This window comes from Podarcis bocagei (assembly GCF_964188305.1).
Source record: "Podarcis bocagei genome assembly, chromosome: 10".
Classification (NCBI taxonomy): Eukaryota; Metazoa; Chordata; class Lepidosauria; order Squamata; family Lacertidae; genus Podarcis; species Podarcis bocagei.
Genome location: NC_138135.1, coordinates 53,127,149 through 53,147,427, shown reverse-complemented (window position 1 = coordinate 53,147,427; position 20,279 = coordinate 53,127,149). Strand labels below are relative to the sequence as shown.

The 20,279-nt window shown below is 43.7% G+C and overlaps 2 protein-coding genes across 6 annotated transcripts in view; one reads left to right on the top strand and one right to left on the bottom strand.

Annotated features, from left to right (window-relative positions):
• Positions 1 to 4,569, bottom strand: part of PUS7L (pseudouridine synthase 7 like) — a 21,627-nt gene extending 17,058 nt beyond the window's left edge. Inside the window, exons 1-2 of one of the 3 annotated variants that reach the window (XM_081211607.1) lie at positions 4,493 to 4,569; positions 257 to 1,182 (exon numbers count right to left, since the gene is read on the bottom strand). In XM_081211607.1, coding sequence (XP_081067733.1) covers positions 257 to 1,166 — 910 coding nt within the window. In that variant the 5' untranslated portion in view covers positions 1,167 to 1,182; positions 4,493 to 4,569. Of the gene's footprint in view, positions 1 to 256; positions 1,183 to 3,951; positions 3,974 to 4,085; positions 4,245 to 4,492 lie in introns of those variants that run through there. The other 2 variants (XM_081211606.1, XM_081211608.1) reach the window with 2 other exon arrangements.
• Positions 4,559 to 20,279, top strand: IRAK4 (interleukin 1 receptor associated kinase 4). Of its 3 annotated transcripts, XM_081211677.1 has the most exons (13): positions 4,559 to 4,726; positions 5,892 to 6,064; positions 8,096 to 8,241; positions 9,048 to 9,227; positions 11,488 to 11,648; positions 12,471 to 12,535; positions 13,000 to 13,114; positions 14,554 to 14,663; positions 15,457 to 15,640; positions 15,930 to 15,992; positions 16,539 to 16,697; positions 16,794 to 16,825; positions 19,863 to 20,279. In XM_081211677.1, the coding sequence occupies exons 1-13, from the start codon at positions 4,574 to 4,576 to the stop codon at positions 19,900 to 19,902; spliced, it is 1,581 nt and encodes a 526-aa protein (XP_081067803.1). In that variant the 5' UTR covers positions 4,559 to 4,573; the 3' UTR covers positions 19,903 to 20,279. The 3 variants fall into 3 exon arrangements, with proteins under 3 accessions (XP_081067803.1, XP_081067804.1, XP_081067802.1); XM_081211678.1 differs by lacking the exon at positions 19,863 to 20,279 and having other exon boundaries at positions 16,794 to 16,868; XM_081211676.1 differs by lacking the exon at positions 19,863 to 20,279 and having other exon boundaries at positions 16,539 to 16,868.

The following is a 20,279-nucleotide window of genomic DNA, read 5'->3' as shown; positions in this document are numbered from 1 at the left end:
AGCGCAGTTTACCTTCCCGCCGGAGTGGTACCTATTTATCTACTCTGACATGCTTTCAAACTGCTAGGTTGGCAGGAGCTGGGACGGAGCAACGGGAGCTCACCCCGTTGCGGGGATTCGAACCGCCGACCTTCTGATCGGAAAGTCCTAGGCTCTGTGGTTTAACCCACAGCGCCACCCACGTCCCATAAGACTGTAATACATTAGACATATAAACCCTTCCAAAGAAGTGACAAAATTGTTGTTGCATACTTACCTGTGTAAATTTCTTTTCTCATCCCACTGTCAACAGCAGCCCTTTTCCTTGAGCCACTTTTCTCACGAAACCTTACTATAATGACCACCTTTTGTTGAGCGTCGGTGAAAGACTTGGTTTCCACAAGCTTCCCAAATTTTTTACTGATAAAGTGGTGAACCATCTTCCGGTGTTCCTTATCTCCATCCGGTCTGAAAGCAAACTTTGATCGTTCTAGTTTGGCATCTAAAAATTTCATAAAGCCACATGCTTCCTCTTCAGACACCAGCTGGCAAAGATCTTGGTAGTCCGGATTTGCTTTTACAATAATCTCGCCACATTTTGTCACCGTGGCTAAGAAAGGGTATTCCTGTCTGATGGCCCCATGCAAGCTGGCTCGATTCTTCTTGTCAAGGACTGGACCAAGAGAAAATTCATCTGGAGGAACCGCTAGTTCAGATTTAGATTCCCACATGTCTTTCACACGGCAAGCAAACTGACCAAGTTGCTCCCTTAAGGGCTTATCTAATAAGGAGTCCAGGTTAACAGCTTTGGCAAGGTGGTTTTCAGGTACATTATCAGATTTATATTCTTCACTTTCTCCAGCAGAGAAAGAAGGACATTCTGGGGAACAGTGAACATCATCATCATCATCCCGAATGTTGCAATATTCCTCATCTGTGCACAGTTCTGGACGACTCAGTCTCAGCTTTTTGGGATCCTGTTGACAGAACCCAGCTTGTTCCGACAAGCTCTCACAGGATTTATTAGGAGAATCTGCTGTGATCTCATTAACTAACTGCCCAAATGCATTAATTTCTGTTACTACAAAGTCCTTTGGGAATGTTTTTAAGCTGCCGCAGAAGCCAATGTGATCATTCACGTAAGTGCAAGAGTGGAATGCCACTGCCCTGTCAGAATCTTCTTCCATTACAATATTATACAGCCTGGAAAAATGAAGAAAAGATGGAGGCAAGTCTTAGAAAATCATACACAATCACTCTCTGTTAAGTTAAATTTGGAGGAAGTAGCTTATATTCCTTTTCTTTCCTTCTTTACACAAATCAGCACAATTTTAACATCTGTATACTGTACAAAGGCCAAAATCTTAAGCACATAACATTTTCAAAGGATGGTCGAATAAACAGGATCTTTTGCTTAGCACTGAGTATTTGTGCTCACTGTTGCCCTCTGCTGCAACATACCCATAATTCAGTGGGTATATAATGAATGGATAGAAGGAAGTGCTTTGAGCAGGGCTGACATCAGGGGCCAGTCAACACCTTGAGGCAGCTGCTGATGGGCCAGTATCTCAGCAGCACCCATTAGTTCTGCAGCAGTATCACCTCCTCCTTAGACAGCAGGTCCCCCAGAGCAGATGCTGCCCCTTTTGCCTGCAAAAGGAGACATAAATGAGTTGCGATTGCATGGAACAGCTACCACGGTCTCTGGTTGCTCACTTGCTATCTCACTTGCTATTGTGGTAAGGACTGGGTCCATCATGCTGTGTCAGGAAGGGAACAGGCAGGGAAGCTTCTGCCTCCCCTTTCCACTTTCCTTCTCTCTTTGGGTGAAATTCTGGGAGCAGAGCTGGACTGGACTTACACAGAACCGGCCAGAGAGAAAGAGAGCAATACAGTGGTGCCTCAGGTTAAGTACTTAATTCGTTCCGGAGGTCCGTTCTTAACCTGAAACTGTTCTTAACCTGAAGCACCACTTTATCTAATGGGGCCTCCTGCTGCTGCCGTGCCACCAGAGCACGATTTCTGTTCTCATCCTGAAGCAAAGTTCTTAACCTGAGGTACTATTTCTGGGTTATCGGAGTCTGTAACCTGAAGTGTCTGTAACCCGAGGTACCACTGTACTCTTCCCACTCCTTTGCTCCCTTTAGACATTTAAAGCACACTGCTTCTCCCAAAGAATCCTGGGAACTGTATTTTACCCACCATGAAGTCAAAATTCCCAGCATCCGTAACTCCAGGTTGCTACCTTTCATGCAGCTCAGTTGAGCATGAGACTGATAATGTCAGGGCCATGGGTTCAAGCCCAACACTGGACAAAATATTCCTGCATTGCATATCCTATGCCCTTTTAAAATGTGGCTCTTTATTTTGCGTGGAGAAGGGGGTGTTATTGGGTTGTTGCTTTTATTTTGATTACATATATTGTGGTTTTATATTTTGATTTTGTTCTGTGAACTGCCCTGAGACCTCTGGGTATAGGGCAGTGTATAAATTCAATCCACAACAACAGCAATATCCTTGTGGTGCCTTCCAAATCTATGATTCTATGTTTTCTCAGTAGTGATGTATGGAAGTGAGAGCTGGACTATAAAGAAGGCTGATTGCCGAAGAATTGATGCTTTTGAATTCTGGTGCTGGAGGAGACTCTTGAGAGTCCCATGGAGTGCAAGAAGATCAAACCTACCCATTCTTAAGGAAATCAGCCCTGAGTGCTCACTGGAAGGACAGATCCTGAAGCTGAGACTCCAATACTTTGGCCACCTCATGAGAAGAGAAGACTCCCTGGAAAAGACCCTGATGTTGGGAAAGATGGAGGGCACAAGGAGAAGGGGACGATAGAGGACGAGATGGTTGGACAGTGTTCTTGAAGCTACCAGCATGAGTTTGACCAAACTGCGGGAGGCAGTGGAAGACAGGAGTGCCTGGCGTGCTCTGGTCCATGGGGTCACCAACAAATGATCTCACAGTGATCAAGCCAGACCCACATAGAAGTAATTTTCTCTGAGAAAGAGAGAGAGAAGGGGGCTCAGCGATCCTTGCAAGAGCAGCCCCATTCCCTACGGTTGCAGGAAGCTGCTGCTTGTTGCTTCCTATTGCTAGCCAGGCTCTACTTCAGTTCATAGTTGTCAACCGTCCCTTATTTGGAGGGAAAGTCCCTTATCCCAGTGCCGTGTCCCGCTGCTGTCCCTTATTGATGATGTCCCTTAAATTACCCGGGTTTCAAAGGAAGCAGCTCCTCTTCCTCCCTCCCTGCCGGCCAGGGAGGAGGGAGGCTCCAACTGTGTTGATTGGCTGCGGTGCTCACCCAATAAGGAGTCTAAGAATGACTAGGGGATGGAGCTTGCATGCTTTGTGCCGATCAAATCGGCCGCATTGCCTGGGGACTCGCCTTTGCTCAGCACTTCCCAGCGGAGAGGTGATGGTGGTTTTCCTTGCTGCATCCCCTTTGCTGGGTTGCTGCGCTGTGGGAACCACCACTTGAGGCTTCATTTGGCTCCTGGCTGGGCTTTCTGCCTTTGGCTCGGAGGGGCTCAGAAGTTGAACATACCTGTTTCCAAAAAATCCCTTATTTTGGCTGCTGGTCCCGTATTTTCGAGGCTGCTGGTCCCTTATTTTCAAATCTGTAAGTTGACAGCTATGCTTTGTTGTTGTTTAGTCGTGTCTGACTCTTCGTGACCCCATGGACCAAAGCACGCCAGGCACCCCTGTCTTTGACCACCTCCCGCAGTTTGGTCAGGCTCATGTTTGTAGCTTCGAGAACACCGTCCAGCCATCTTGTCCTCTGTCGTCCCCTTCTCTTTGTGCCCTCCATCTTTCCCAAAGCTATGCTTTAGTTGTGGGCTAATGCGTAGACCTCCAAATGCTACTGGAGAGCAGCTCGCATCCCCCTGGGCATTAGCCACACTGGCTGGGATTTGCAGCACGAGAACATCTGGAGGACCACGTGTCTCCTTGATCTTAAGGTCTCTCTACCTTGCAGGCAGAAGCTCCCAGGTTCAATCCAGGTAGGGCTGGGAATGCCCCCCCCCCCGCTTTCTGACCCCCTTGGGGAGCCGCTACCAGTCCGAGTCGGCAACACTGAGGTAGGCAGACCAGCGGTCTCTGACCTGCTGTCAAGGCTCTTTTGCGGGCTCGCACAACGCCGACTCCCCACCGCCGGCGCAACGCTCCAATTGCAATTGTATCCCCCTGCGAACACTTAGCACGATCCGCGCGGCGCAGGAGGACCCCTGGCGGCAATAGCGCTGGAGCGACTGAAAGGAATCTTCCATCTAGTAGAGGGGGGGGGGAATAAAGAGGAGGAGCCAAAGAAGTGAGAGCATACCACTTTCATCAAAGTAGGGGTGGAGGCAGCGGCAAGGAAGGAGAAAGAGTAGAGGAGAAGGAGATAGGATTGTATCATTGTCTAACCAAAGATAGACCAAAACCCCGCGCAGGGTAGCGGATTAAAACATTTGGGTCGAAGATAAAGCGTGGCGAAACGCCGCCGCCCCCGCCCACCGCCACTTGGTACCTTCCGCATAGGTTAGTAGATCCTTTCTCGATGGGGCCGAGCTTGTTTAATAAAGCGCATGCGCACAACTCCAAAGGCGAGATGGGCGGGGCTTGCTTCAAAGGAAGCGAGAGCGGTGGAAGTTCCCGGGTGACGTCGGTGGGCGGGGCGAGGGAAGGCGCGTGTCTGCATCTCCGGGCTCAGAACCAGCGTCCTCGCTCGGCGTGGAAGGGGCTTTGGCGGGGCGCTCGGAGGGTGAGAGCTAGCTTGTATTCTCGCTTTTTCTTTCTTCTGAAGCGGTGCTGGGCTTATTTGTGTCTTTTTAAAAAAAAAAAAAGTTTTCATTGAGTTTTACATTTTTATATTCAATACAATCATCCTTATCGCAGAAAAAGAGAGAGAAAAACAAACCCTCCGCTACCTTCCCCCCCCGACTTCCCTCAACTTCCTCCTCTGGTTCTTTAAATATTTGTTTCTTCTTCTTATTTTATTCTACCTTAATTTGTAATTTTTATCTAACTATTATTGCATTTATATCATTTTTATACCCTGTTTCCCAAATAACATCTTACATTTTCTTATTTACCCAATTGTTACCTCTTAAACTTTATACTTGTTTTCTTAATTGTAAGTGTTTAGTCAAACCCTGCAAGCGAGTCTACTTCTTTACAGTGCTCCTGTATATACATCAAATTCGGTTCCCAGTCTTTTTTAAAGTCTCTGTTGTCTTTATGTGCTGGGCTTATTTGGGTCAGGTGCAACGCAAGGTAACTACCACTGTTTGGGTCTCTGCCAGCTACGAACTCCCACCTAAAAACACTGATCCGGAAATGTCAAAAATAAATAAATAGGAACCTTCCTCGTTCTGTCCTCCCCTCACAACTTGCGCACAGGAAATGTTTTCTCATAATGCACCACAATTTGGTAATGCCTTCATTCTACCACCTCTGCCCCCATTGCACACTTCCACAGGCTAGTTTATTATGGATGTGTGCACATCTAAAGCAGTGTCTCCCAAACTTGGGTCTCCAGCTGTTTCTGGACTACAACTCCCATCATCCCTAGCTAGCAAGACCAGTGGTCAGGGATGATGGGAATTGCAGTCTGGGGGGGCAACAGCTGGAGAACCCCAACTTTGGGAAATGCCAAAGGAAAGCATGTCACTTCCCCACAAAAGAGTCCCAGGAACTGTAATTTAAGGGTGCTGAAAATGGTAGTTTTGTGAGTCTTTTTAAAAAATCAGCTGAGAAGTCATTTGAGGGGAAAGAGTGCAATTTCATTGTCATAGGTGCCCACTGAAGTTGGACACAAATATGACAGGTGGGTTTTAAACCCCCATGAAGACACTACCATGCTGCCAGCTTTACATCTTCAAATAAGTCGTACAGTATTTGAAAGCAATCTCTTTCACATTTGTTAGGAATCGGAGATGAGCGACTGCCCTATAACACCTTCAATGTGTGTGCGTTGCCTTGGCTACGGCATTATGAGGCAACTGGCTGATTTTATTGATCCGCAGGATGGATGGAAAAAATTAGCAGCAGATATAAAAGATCCCTCTGGCACAAACATATACAGCCAATTGCACATAAGGTAGTGTACTGGTGCCAAGTGTGTGTGTGTGTGTGTGTGTGCTTTTTTATCCTTATCTTGCAAAACTAAGTAGGGTTTCAAATTGGATGGGGGACCGTGTGTTGAGATTCCTTCATTGCAGGGGGTTGGACTAGATGATCCTTGAGGTTCCTTCCAACTCTACAAGTTCTGTGATTGTATAGCTGTTGTCTTTTGACATGGAAAGTTTTAATATGTGATATTGCACGCTTTGCTGTTGACATATTTAGATTTTCTAACCCACCAGAAATTGATTCAAATGTCTACCAAAAGGGCCGTTTTAGAAAGGGAAAGCTCCATTTGTGTAGCTTGTTCCAACTCCTTAAAAAATATTAGATATTCCACATAAGAACAGATTAATATAGCTACAGAAAACAACCATATTAATTTGTCCATATATGCAATATCTAATACTTTAGGGCAGTGTTTTTCAACCACTGTTCCGCGGCACACTAGTGTGCCGCGATATGTTGCCTGGTGTGCCGTGGGAAAAATTGAAAAATTCGAAAGATTTTTTTTAAAAAAATCAAATTTTCGCCCACTAGGCGGGTGCCGGACTGTGTCCTGGGTATGGGGGGTGGGGTTTTTGACCCCACCCTCGGCCAGCAGGGGCGCCGATTGGCACTCCTCAGGGGGACACCCTCCACTTTTCTGATGTCCGGGCTGTGATTGGTCCAGACTCCAGCCTGGACCTATCACAGTAGGACATCATCTTCCGACTTCCTTCCCGCCCGAGCACAGTATGCGCAGCAGCGGAGAGAAGAAGACGTCGCAACTCGAGTCACCAGGAGGACCGGAGAAGTTGTCATTTTATTTCTCTTCAGTCTCCACTGAATGCCTTGACTGGGTTAGGGACCCTTATAGCTCAGCATCAGTTGGTGGAAAGGACATGACTTTACAGGAGCAGGAGGAACTAACTGAACTGAGACAAAATTGTGGTTTCAAGCTAAGATTTGCTGATCTACCTTTGGACAGTTTTTGGTTGGATACTGCCAGGGAGTTCCCCCTTCTGGCAAACAAAGCTATTTTGACATTGCTCCCATTTTCCACTACATATCTGTGTGAGATGAGCTTTTCAAGCATGATTACTATAAAAACTAAATACAGAGAGAGACTGAGAGCTGTTGACGAGGAGCTACGTGTGTGTCTTTCTTCGATTCCAGCCAGAATATCAGCTTTGTGTTCAGCCAAACAGGCCCAGGTTGCGCACTGAATAAAGTATTTTATAATTTTTCATATTTCTGTTTACTTACTATTTCATAATAAAGTAATTATAAAATACTTTCTTTGTGTTTATTTGATTCCTATTCAAGAGAGTTACTTTATATATAGTCAATATAGGCACAGAGTTAAATTTTTTAACATTTTCCAATGGTGGTGTGCCTCGTGATTTTTTTCATGAAACAAGTGTGCCTTTGCCCAAAAAAGGTTGAAAAACACTGCTTTAGGGAACCATTCTCTGGTAGTTAGGATTGATAGATCCTTCTGGCATTGAAGAATAACAATTCTAGCTGCTGTTGGAATATTTCCCATCAAGTTTTTGCATTCTTTGTTTCATATATCTTTTGCAACAATTTAGCATCATTATTGCATCACATCTTAAACTGATACTTGGTGTATGTTATTTGTATAGCTTGAACCCAATAACTTTGACAGCTTACTTGATGGAGCATGTAACCATCATCTTTTAAGGGCGGCACCCTCACTGTAGTTAGAGTTTTTTGTTGCAGTCACAGCTGAGTTCTTAATGTGGTGGCCCTGTTCTCAGACATCCTTTTGGATGTTAGACACATTAATGCATTAAGAGCTGGGTGCTCTGTCAACTGAGCTATCCAGCTATCTATCATAAGCTTGCACCAAGGCCATATTTGAAGTGGAATATATAATGCGAGCTACGTTGCTGTTGACATATTAGCTTTTGAACTTTATGGCTAAAAATTATATTCTGTGTATCTTTCTTTTTTTGCAATCTTTTTTTCAAAATTAATTTGATTTTTCTTCTTTTTTTTTAAGGCGTTTTGAAGCATTAAAACAAGTAGGAAAGAGCCCCACTTGTGAATTGCTTTTTGACTGGGGGACACAAAATTGCACTGTTAGTGATCTAGTAGACTTGTTAATCAGGAATCACTTCTTCGCACCAGCCAAACTTTTGCTTCCAGGTAATTTTGGTCTTCACGGTGTCTCTGGCATGCATTCAAAGGGGAGGTCTGGTGGTGTTTTTATTTATTTTAAATGGTGGTTTTTAATACAGCAATTGTCTTTCAGGTGAGCATCTTTTCATGTAGCCATTTGTGAAATCCTTAATTTGGTTAATAGCTGAGAAAGACATATAAAGCACTCGCTCTTTTCTGAAAAGGATCTTCACCTTGGGTCAGGAGGAACTATGGTAGAAATCCAAGTAGGCCTGTAGCCACACCAGAAACAGAGTTGGAGCTATGGATTTGTAGCACCACCAGAAAACTATGTTAAAAATCTGACAAACGTATATCCCACGTATTTGTATCATGCAAGCTACATTGTGATGACTTGGCCCTGAAAGGCATTCTAAACTATGTTGAATCATGCCACAAAACCTGGTCTCCTTGTACTCCTGAAATGCAAGGTTTTTCTAGAATATTCCAACTTTTTACATATTAGCATAACCCTAGATTATTTCATACAAGCAACCACCACAAGGGAAGGCACTTTATATCGATGCACAACATTATTGCTGCAGGTGAAGCTGGCACATTGTGTATTGCCCTCCTTACTAGTCCAAAACTGATACAGAAATAGGATCCCGTGTTGTTTTTGGTGATGTCTCTATGCCCCAAAGTGTGAACAGATGCAACCTTAAGACATTGTGGAGATAAAGGAGTCCAGTGCACTATTAAGCCGTGACTGTTGTGTTTGTTGGTACAGAACAGCTTTCAGCAAGCTGTTTCCCACCTAAAACCTGTTTTGACTGTTTTGTATTTTATGGCAGATTCCATGAGGACAACAGATACTACAGTGCCCTTATCTTTACAAGAAACTACGTGTCTGAATGAAAAAGAAAACCAAGTGGCATCTGTATTGCCTCTCTCGGTTCCAGAGAAAGGGTGCCTAACTTCAGTTTCTTGCAGCCCAAGTACAAAAGAGAGTTGTTTGCCTCTTAATGATTCAGGTAGGCAATTATTCCTTCTTTCACTCCCCTCCTGCCTTTCAGTCCAGTCCATTATGTATTGTAGAACATGATATTAAAGGGACCCCTGACCATTAGGTCCAGTCGTGGCCAACTCTGGGGTTGTGGCGCTCATCTTGCTTTATTGGCCGAGGGAGCCGGCATACAGCTTCCGGGTCATGTGGCCAGCATGACTAAGCCGCTTCTGGCAAACCAGAGCAGCATTGCATGGAAACGCCGTTTACCTTCCCGCCGGAGCGGTACCTACTTTGATGTGCTTTCAAACTTGTAGGTTGGCAGGAGCAGGACCGAGCAACGGGAGCTCACCCCGTCGCGGGGATTCGAACCGCTGACCTTCTGATCGGCAAGTCCTAGGCTCTGTGGTTTAACCCACAGTGCCACCCGTGTCCCTGAACACGATATTAGGGGACGTAATATCAACGACATGCAAAGCTGAGGTGAAGATTAGGGTTGCCATATGACCAGAATTTCCCAGACATAGCCGGGATTTAGCTGGAAACAGTGTCCTGGCAGAAATCACTGGAATGGTTGGGAAAATCTGGACGTATGGCAACCCATGTCGGAAGTGTAGATTTTGGTGAATTTCCTTAAAAATAGCTCCAAAAAACCCTTCAAAATAAAGCACAGCAACTATTTTGTCCAGATTTTCACTGTTTGAAATATGGCAACCAATATTTAAACCAGATTAAGGGACATTGAAGAATAAAACAACGAGTTATCTGTAAATAAAATTTTCTCCCCCAAGTTCTATGGTTTGAATACAACGGATAACAGGGTCATTTATATTTCAAAATTAATAATTCCAGTCCCATGCAGGGACTTTATGTTGGCCCGACTGAATGTTTCTTTCCTCATTTTTTGTCAAGGATAGATATTTAAACATCCCCAGAAACGATAGACACTGTGGGTGTTCTTTGAATGTGCCAGAAACTGTAGAACATTCTTTACTACTGTCCATTGTACAACCAGCTATGCAAACGCATGCTATCCCCCTTTTTGGGTAGACGTAATATCACAGGACAATGAAAATATCAGATTCTATCTGTCTGACATTAACCCGGAAGTAACTGCAAGGGTGGCTGAGTTTTTGTCAATAGTATCTCTTAGAGTGGTGAATGGCACTATTTAGCAGAAAGAAACCCCCAATGAAAATCCTCGTTATTGCATATTTTACATGGCTGTTTTTGTATATAAAATTTTATATATGGATGTTTTATGATGGCCTATATAAACCAAATAAAGGTTTGGTGAAGTAAGTAAATATGGCAGCTGTAACAGACTAGGCAGGTATATAAATCCAGAGTTGTTTACTCAAGATGATTGCCTCCTAGGCAGTTCCAGGGAGGAGGGGCAAGGGGCAAGTGGTCTCTTTACCGGCTGGATCTTAACGTTTTAACAACTAATATAGCATTGTTTTAAGCAACCTGCTGTCAAAATATGCCAAATTTCCATTCTGAAGTAAAATGTTGGAATGTTTTTTTTCCCCACCTTCCTTTGCTATTTGCTTAAAGATATCTTTACTCATGACCAGTGAGGTTGGGTGGCAAATCGCTCCCCCCCCCCCCATGGAAAAGTTTTTGTTTCAGAAGCAAATTAGAAGCAGCAAGCAGAAGCGAGTTGCAAATTCAGTATTTGGCAAGCATGGCAGTTTTCAGGTGTTTATCTTTTGTTTACTAAATACAAGTAAAACAAACACATTAAACTAGATCACTTTCTGGGGCATCAGAAATTCTTCTGATGTGAGCAGAAGAGTTTCCGATTTTTAAAAAAAACCCTCTGGTCGCTGCTTGTAGCTAGCGAGTTGCAAACTTTTTCTGGGGTGGAAAACTGTTTTCCTGTCAAGGAGCACATATGCCTGGGGCTAATCTGTTTGGGGCTGCATGCTGAAGCAGGTGGGGCTCCTGTGCTCTCTTACCTACTTTCTTTGCCACCTATTTCTCCCTTGTTCCTACCTGCATGAAACCAGGCTGAGCGTTTCATAAAGCCCTGAGTCACAGATTGCTCTCCTTTGACTTATACAGCTTTGCATAAGAATAGCTAACTGATCTTCATCTTGCTTTCTCTCCACCTTTTGCTGGCATCTCCTGAAAAGCAAAGACAAATCTCTGTAAGGTAAATAAATCATGGCAAGATTTGTGGTGCTGGGATTTGAATTTTTTTTCCTTTTTTTAAAATCCTGCTGGGTCCCCACCCCCATAAAAATTTGAATTTGAGATCTCCACTCACATTTCTTCTCTTTCAGTATTGCAGAGCTTTTCGTTTGATAAACTGAGAAGTCTTACAAATAACTTTGATGATCGAACTGTGTCGGCTGGTGGCAACAAGATTGGCGAAGGAGGTTTTGGAGTGGTGTACAAAGGATGCATTAATGGCAGAACAGTGGCAGTGAAAAAACTTACTTCTGTAGGTTTCCTGTTACTATGTATATCATCATTTGCAGTGTGAATTATCTTTTCTCTCTCAAAGTGTAAGCAAAATTGAGGCATGAAAACGGCCAGAAAACCATGCGATGAGGCACCCTATGTATCACACATCTATCACATAACATTTAAGAGCAGAGCAGAGGAAGTATTGCAAATTTTGGGGCTTATTATGCATTCTTTGTCATAAATCCGATAAAGAATAATATTTTACTGTGAAATTCTACTCACAAGCAAGCCCTATTGAATTCAGTGGGGCTTACTCATATGCAGTCTAAACATGCCCCTTCGTGTAAACTTGTTGTTATCACTTGCACCCCAGAGTATTTTTCTTTTCTTTTTTGGGCCCTTGGTGCCCTGGACTCATTTGGGAGGAAGGTGTGAGATAGAAATAGGATAACAAATAACTATTGCATAAAAGTGATGGTGGAGTAACTCCCAGCACACTCTAGATCCTCGAGGGTAGGGAGATTGCTTGTGTATTTTCCCCCCATTGTGGCTCCTTGCTTGTGGAATTCTCCCACCGGTCAGTTAGCTTCTAGGCTGCTTGTTAACAAAGATGCTAATGAGTTCACTTGCAGTTGGGTTTCAAAGGCTCAGAGCTAGCTTTCCCTACTGCTGTATTTCTATTGATGCACCTCATTGAATATCTCTGAGCAATACCTGGAAGATACAGAAAACCTTGAGGGCCTGGCTCTGGATCCCACCCTATTTGCCACTGTTAAGTTCAAAGCTTTCATTATGTGGTTGGCCTAGAACCGGTCTGCTTCCCATTAATCTCCCATTATTTTAAATGTCATTATAGGTGACCGATGTAAGTATCGAAGACCTGAAAAAGCAGTTCGAACAAGAAATCAGCATTATGGCAGAGTAAGTTGTGAGCGGTTTCCCCCCTCTGTACAACCACAACCAAAATCTTAGCACAAGATCCAGCTCCCCACCATTCCCCAGTTCTGACTGCTTATTTTACAGAAAAAATAATAATGCATGCTGGGGTTAAAGGTGTGCATAGCGCCTCGTGTACTTTGATCCTCACTATTTTGAGCACTGTCTGGCAGTGGCCCTCCAGGATTTTGGAAAGGAATTTTTCCCATCCGTGCGTGGAAATTCCAAGGATCGAACCCAGAAGCTTTTGCATGCATGTGCTCTGCCACTGAATTGTGCATGAAAGCAAACTATTGGCATCAAATAAACTTACTGTATGTAGTTTGTGTTACTGAAATCGTTGATCAAGATTATGTCTAGGTTCATTGGAGCCCTCTAATTCCTAACCTTTCAGAACAGTAAATACGAAAACCCAGACTAACAAGGCCGTTGGTTTGTTTTTGTCACAGATGTCAGCACGAGAACCTAGTCGAATTGCTTGGATTCTCAAATGACTCCGATCAGCCTTGCCTTGTTTATGATTATATGCCTAATGGCTCATTGCTTGACAGACTAGCTTGCCTGGTAAGTGAAATACTTGCTTATTGTCGATGCCTCTTTGAAACTGCTAAACTGAGAGGGGGAAACTGAAATATCTGGAATCTGTTGTAGATGTGAAGTATCTGATCACAAGGACCTCTTTCCCTTGCAGGCCTCTCCTATTGATTGTGATGAAGGATAGCTCTGAATGTGCAAAGATATGTGTGTACAGAGCTACGTTTTAATACAGTGGCAAGGGCAGCCTTTGTAGACAGAAGCTTTGTAGACAGTATAAACTGGAGCACATGATATTTCACATTTTGCAAAGCTGGTTACTTGAAACAAGAACATCAGGCAAATATTATTTGGTGGCACTGATGGGTTTTCCTCTTATCACTGTGTATATCACTGGTATGATGTCAATCATCTTTTCATTGTTTACTTTGGCACAATATTATTCCATTTTGAAGGGCGATCAGCTTCATTTTCTTAAGAAGGTTATGGTGTTAGCTTTAAAGAGGAAAACTTCTGTGTTTTGGTCTGGTTTGGATAGTTTTATACTGCATTGGGTTCAGGGTTATGTGTATGAGCCTGCTTGGGCTTATGCGCCTCCTTTTCATCTGAGATGGCCACAGTGAGCAGGTCAGAAGCTTTGACTTCCTGTTTTAAACTAACCTAGAATTTATGGTTGTGTCCAAACTAAGGAGAAGTCTGGTTAATTCAAACCATGGTTTGTTGAACAAAGCCATGGCTCAGTGAACCATAGTGCTAACTAGTCTGGTCACAATTCTAGTTTATTTAACACAAACCTTGAAAGTGTCCAATTTCCTTCCAGCAGTACTGAACAAGGATGAGAGAGGGAGGGGCATGGGAGCCCCATTAGGCTCCTTCATGCGATAGATGAATGCAAAGGCCCAGGAGATGAATGTGATATTATTATTATTATTCGTTGATCACTCGTAGCCGAGTAAGATTGTCTTCCATGAACACGGTCTTAACAGTGAGTCCATAAGTGACTGTGAAAGGCAATTCTGGATCCACACAACCTTCCACAGTGGGGACATACCGTAGGTTTCCGGGTGGGAGTCATTTTGCGGTGAGGGTTTGCCAAATGTGCCTTCCTCGTAGCACGTTTCTCCCTTTCATCCTGAGTTTGAGCGTCTTCAAAACCCATGCCACCTTTGGTAAAGGCTGTTCTCCAATTGGAGCGCTTGCAGGCCAGTGTTTCCCAATTGTTGGTGTTTATACTACATTTTTAAAGATTTGCCTTGAGAGAGTCCTTGAACCTCTTTTGTTGACCACCAGCATTAAGCTTGCCATTTTTAAGTTCAGAATAGAGTAGTTGCTTTGGAAGGCAATAATCAGGTATCCACATAACATGACCAGTCCAGCGAAGTTGAAGAATCATTGCTTCAACACTTCGATATTCTAGGCCTCTCTGCCTAGAAATATCGACTCACTTCCACTCTCCACTTGTTTTTAAGGATAACACGGCACCAATTCCTTGGGAAACAAGATGTAAGATTGCTTATGGGGCATCCAATGGAATCTGTTTTTTACATGAAAATAACCACATTCACCGGGATGTTAAAAGGTAAAATCTAAAAAACTAATTATTGCACTAAGGACAGATAGTTCCATCTTTGTTTTGTCAGTATTCTTCAAACATGCTTTTTAAATTTAAAAAAACACAAAAACATTTATGGTGATTTGCGGACAGGGCAATATTTGTGTTCTACGTTAATCTTGACACTGAATAGAAGAAGGCAACAGTGCAAAGATAATTGTTGCTGGGTGTGTGATTGTTTATGTCAGAGGCTTAGTGCTGTCCAGCTGGCCATAGATAAGACTCCGGGCTCCCAGCCAGTGCCAAACAATTGATTTATTTGACAAAGTTCAAACGTACATCTCCAGCGTTTCCATTAACCTCCTTCCCCTTGTATGCAGTTGCTCCCTCTAATGTTACTTCCTCCTTTTCCGCACCCAGCATGCAAGTCTGCAAAAACTCCTCCCCTTACTTCCTCTGTGTACAGCATGACTTGTCCCAGGCTCGTCCTCCTCCCCCTCTACGTCAGACTGGCTGTCAGACGACAAGCTGCTGATAATCTCTTTAGGCTCTCTATAACTGCTGGTTTCTGTCCTTTCATCTTTTCCCGTTTGCCTCTCCCTGACAGTATAGTAGAGAAAAGTGTTTTGGATGTGGCCATAATTCTCTTTTATCCCGCAAACGACAAGCATGGAATAACAATGAAACCTGGAGCATTAGCTAAAAATACAGCTCCCACCTTACTTTTCATTTGATTATTGCAGCACCATCTCCCTCCTTGAGAAGGAGTGTTGAAGAACCTAACAGAATTCAGTCCCCTTTTTTTGTTCATGTTTTTCAGTGCAAATATCTTACTTACTGAGAACTTTGTGGCGAAACTGTCTGACTTCGGACTTGCAAGGGCTTCAGTAAGGTTGACGCACACTATCCTAACGGACAGAATTGTCGGAACAGCAGCCTACATGGCCCCAGAAGCTTTGCGTGGGGAGATAACCCCGAAATCTGATCTCTTCAGCTTTGGCGTGGTGAGTGAAAAAACACCAAAAAGTTATTTGGAAGCTAATATATATGAGAGTAGTGCCATTAATATGTGCAAGGCTAGTAGTCTGATAATAGGCAGGTTCAGCAAAGGGAGTATCAGCTGCCTTGGGATCAATTGTTGAAGGAAGGCATAACAACCCTTTCTTTAAAACCTTTCCTTGCACAAGGTTTTTCATTGAGTGGTTCTGTGCACTGGTTTCTTATAGTAGTTCATGACGTGCATTTCACTTTTTTTTGTTTTTTGTTCTTGTTTTCTGATTATCTTTCTTTTAGGTGTTACTTGAAATAATAACTGGACTTACTCCTGTGGACGAAAACCGGGACCCCCAATTATTGGTAATTTCTTCTTCTAGAAATACGTTTAGAATAAATACACATTGCATTTTTCAGCAAACTAGAAGTTAGCCTGTTGAAGAGTCTACAGCATCCAAAGACCGTGACTTAGGTTAAAACAAGAATTCTGGCAGGAGCTGACATTGACTAGAATGTCAGTGAATCTACCACCATTGTCTTGTTGTAATTAAAGTGTGTTACTACAACGTCTGCATGAGCATGCAACTAGAGCCAAGGACTACACGTTGGGATCTCTTTAACTAAAGTCATGTAGCTCTAGGGCAAAACACTTGTTTTTTCCAGGAGAGGGATTAAGCAACAGAACAACAAGCCAGAGCTGGTTACAGACTATGGGCAGCATTCAGATCAAACTGATGGGAGGAGAAGTATATAAAGAGGAACCATTGATAAAAAGTGACTACCCTCTCTTTCTGTCTTGGCTTGTGTGGATGTGGCAGAGACCTTATGGTTCCTCCTCCTTGGGCTTATCTTCCCTCCCAGCCTTCATAGTCCTGCTCTTCCTCTGACGCTATTTCTGCTTCCAAGCAGCTGTCTATCAAAGAGGAAATTGAAGATGAAGAAAAGACGGTTCAAGATTACGTTGATGAAAAGATGAGCAGCTGGAATATTGCATCAATTGAACAGATGTATTCGGTTGCATGCCAGTGTCTGCACGAAAAAAAGAACAGGAGGCCAGATAGTAAGACGGTACCAGGATATTTTTATGCTCTTGTCCTTTGTATGGCTTTTGAGAGTGTGTTTACATTTGGCGAGTGTGGATTTATATTTCTGCTTCCCTTGCAGGTCAGACAACACCTGCAAGACCTGCTGGCTGAGTAAGGTCTCTCCTGTGCTGTGACTTAAAAGCAAGTCTATTGACGTACTGAGGCCTTGTGACCACTCTGTTCCCTAAGGTGTAAAAAAACTAGACACAACACAGGATATTGGTTTGGGATCAAATAAGGCCACAACTTCATTGGTTACAGATGTGAGGTTTGTCCATAGGCATTGGGATAAGCAACTGCACGTCACTCCCACTCGCTGGGAGTGTTTCTAAGGGTGAAGCTGGGGGGGGGGGTGCCCTAGGACTTAGGTCAAATCAGGGTACCCCCCCAAGCAGTTCCCGTTGGAGGAGTGGTATGACCTTTGCCCCCGCCTGGGCATCGGGCAGGAGCTCTTCCTTCTGGATCCTTTTAACAGGATACCCTTACCTGTGGAGGGGTAGGCAGAGGCTACAGCCTCCCCTCCAAACAATACTAGGTTTACCCAATGCCTATCCGCCTTACGAAGTTGTGACGCTTCCTATGAGGTAGGCGAAAACCCAAATGGTGATGCCAATTAGCTAAGTGGGGGAAATTCCTGCCGGGCCCTTGAAAATTAGGCCACTGATATTGTCCATAGCAAGGTCAAACCATCCCTGAAAAACCCTAATCTGAGAGAGGGAGGGTGGGAGGACCGGTGCGGCAAGAGAAAGGCTGAAAGGCCCCACCAGCCAGACATTTAAACTTCCCCTGGGCACAGCACAAAGGGTCATGATTGGTCGGTTGGTCCTATGCCCAGGGGAACGCCCATTAACACCTACAGCCATGGGCCCATTTGGCAGGGATATGATCTGGCCTGCAATAGGCCGGTTTTCCAGGGCCTGCCTGCAAAGCCGCCCACCTGATAAGGGGGCAAATGGACTTAGACGCTAATTTTACATTTGTGTTCCTGTGCCGTTGCTTACACTTTCATAGACTTCTTTAAAAGGGGAATGTTATTTTGAGGCCCGGTTACTTTGTCATGGATCTTGGGACTGCACAAGAGGGACACCTTTTTGACAACCTTATGTGTATGCTGTTGTCCTTGCAAGCTTATCGCCCTCACTTCTGCCTGCCTGCAGCTTGGAGAACAACACTGTAGGTTTGGCTCCTTCTTACTCAGTGGCCATACCCCATAGCAGAAATCCAGGAGTTAATACATTCCTTAAGCATCTCTGCTACAGTTCTGAAATGTTTCTGTATGAGCAGCTTTCTGATCCACCTTGTTCTAAGCTCGTGTGTGACACTCCAATAACAAGAAGGTGCAAGAGCTGCACTATTACATGCAAATCCACGCTAGCAGTTTCCTGGTTTCCTGTTGGCCTCTATTTGACTAAAACTGCTTAAGAAAGTTGTCTGCAGCCAACTTGTCAATCTTGATCCCCACCCCTTGAAAACTATAGCTGTTAGAGCCCATCTTCCAGACTTGCCAGTGTGCCTAATCAAAAATAAATGGAATCAAAGAGGAATTGGGTATACTTGCTGCTTCTGTAATTGATTTCTGAAATAATAGCTTAACACATGCAAACAACTAATAATAAAAATGAACAGCTGGGATGGTCAAACAGCTTGATGCTGGGATGGTACTGTAGCTTCCCAGTCCCCACTTTCAAAACTATATAAAAACAATTGCTGATGGTTTTAATTGGGCAACTTATTCCGATTTGTGCCAGATGCAGAAACGAGGCCATTTTTAGCAGTTCTACCAATGGCAATTGCAGTCTGACTTTAAAAGGGAGCAAAGCAAATAAGCAAAAGCTGCCTGTAGCGCGGGCAAGTAGAGCTCTAAGCTGTTCTCCTGTGGAAAAAAGCAGCAGCTAATGAGGCTGCCGTTCACATAGCTCAAACCATATAAAAGCAAGTGAAAGAGGGGTGCCTAGAGCAACAGTTTAGCGAGAGCTAGGATTGCATGGTCCAACACACTCGGCATCCCGTGCCAGGTGAAAAATCCATTTTGTAAGCTGCACAAATGTGCTTGAGCCTTTGCCAACCTTGTTAAGTGGAGGAAGTGACAACGATACATGTCTGCTATGAACAATCCAGATTTGTATATACCTGTGCTTCTGGTTCGGGGATTTCTACCAGGCTTGCAAGCGTGCAGGCTATACTGAATTCATGGTCTAAAAGATGTTTTTGAAAAGGCTATGCTAATATTCAGGGAGTGCTAAGCTCCTTGCCAAATTACATGCTCCAGCTGTGACCTAAATGGCTCTGTTGGCTCATGAAGCCAAAGCCAATCTTTTTCAAGAAGTATATTTCGCAGTTCTCATGGGAACCATGAAACTCTGAACCTGTTCCGCCATTGTATTTTTGTCAGCAGAAAGCCACATAGGCATACAAAGATAACCAGAGAGTATGTGAATCGCCCTGTTTTTCCCCTGCATCATTGTGTCTTCTGAAGAGTGCTAGAGAATCAATCCTGCTTCTGATGGCACATCAATTTGGACTATCAAACAACCATTTTGTGTTGTCAAACAACGCTGCTACCCTTTTCTAAGATGGAAGACACCATACGCACCATGGACATTGTATTTTCTTTTTCAGATCCTGTATTTTCTTTTTCAGTTCTTGTTTCTACTTAATGCATATGATGACTTTGAGATACAGTATATTCATGAGACAATGACTCGAGAGCCTTTATAAATTCAAAGTAGGTGGTGAAAGAATTCATTTATTCAGACAGAAGATAACATCTAAAAGATGAACATAAGTACCTATAATCAAAATCAGTTTATTCAGTACATTAGTCTAACTGCATATATCTTTTTCAAAGCAAGTTTTTTTCATAAATTATTTTGCTAAATTTTTCTAATATATTCACTGCCCATCTCCTAGTATGTTAATATTTAATTAACAGACACTCAGGGTTGATCAGTGTAGAATAAATTTCATCCCTGGCATGCTTTCCTAGTAGATTTTATTTTGGTCTGGCGACTCATTGATTATAGCATGATGATGTGTCTGCCTATAACCCCACTTCTGAAGATACATCAGGTGAGAAAGTACAGGGCAGAAACTCAACATTGCAGTGGGTGAAATGATGCACTTATCGTGCCTTTGTAAATACACGCAGGCAGTGGAGAACAGCACAGAGAAGAGCAGAAGCCCCATAAACAGAACTGCAAGACCTCAAGGAACGACACTCTCCATATGAACCTACCTGGACCCCGAGATCACCTTCTCAGGCCCTTCTTCATCTGCCTCCTTCACAAGAGGTCCAGCGGGTGGCAACACAAGAACTGGCCTTCTCTGCAGTGGCTTCCTGTTTGTGGAATGATCTCCCCAAGGAGGTTTGCCTGTTGCCTTCGTTATACACCTTGAGATGCCAGGCAGAAACATTCCTTTTTATCCAGGTCTTTGGCCAACTAACATCCTCTATCCTTTTAAATATGCTTGGGGAAGATTGGGGAGTTACTGTTTTGTTTTTTTTCTTGTTCTTGTTGTGTACTTTTGTCTTGTATTTCTGTGCTGCCCTGGGATCTACAGATGA

What these genes read in the sequence shown, in the direction of transcription:
- IRAK4 (XM_081211676.1), top strand. Translation starts at nt 4,574, where the DNA reads ATGGGCGGGGCTTGCTTCAAAGGAAGCGAGAGCGGTGGAAGTTCCCGG. An exon ending in CAGTGAAAAAACTTACTTCT is followed by an intron (nt 11,649 to 12,470) that starts GTAGGTTTCCTG and finishes ATGTCATTATAG; the next exon opens with GTGACCGATGTAAGTATCGA. An exon ending in TTGACAGACTAGCTTGCCTG is followed by an intron (nt 13,115 to 14,553) that starts GTAAGTGAAATA and finishes CTTGTTTTTAAG; the next exon opens with GATAACACGGCACCAATTCC.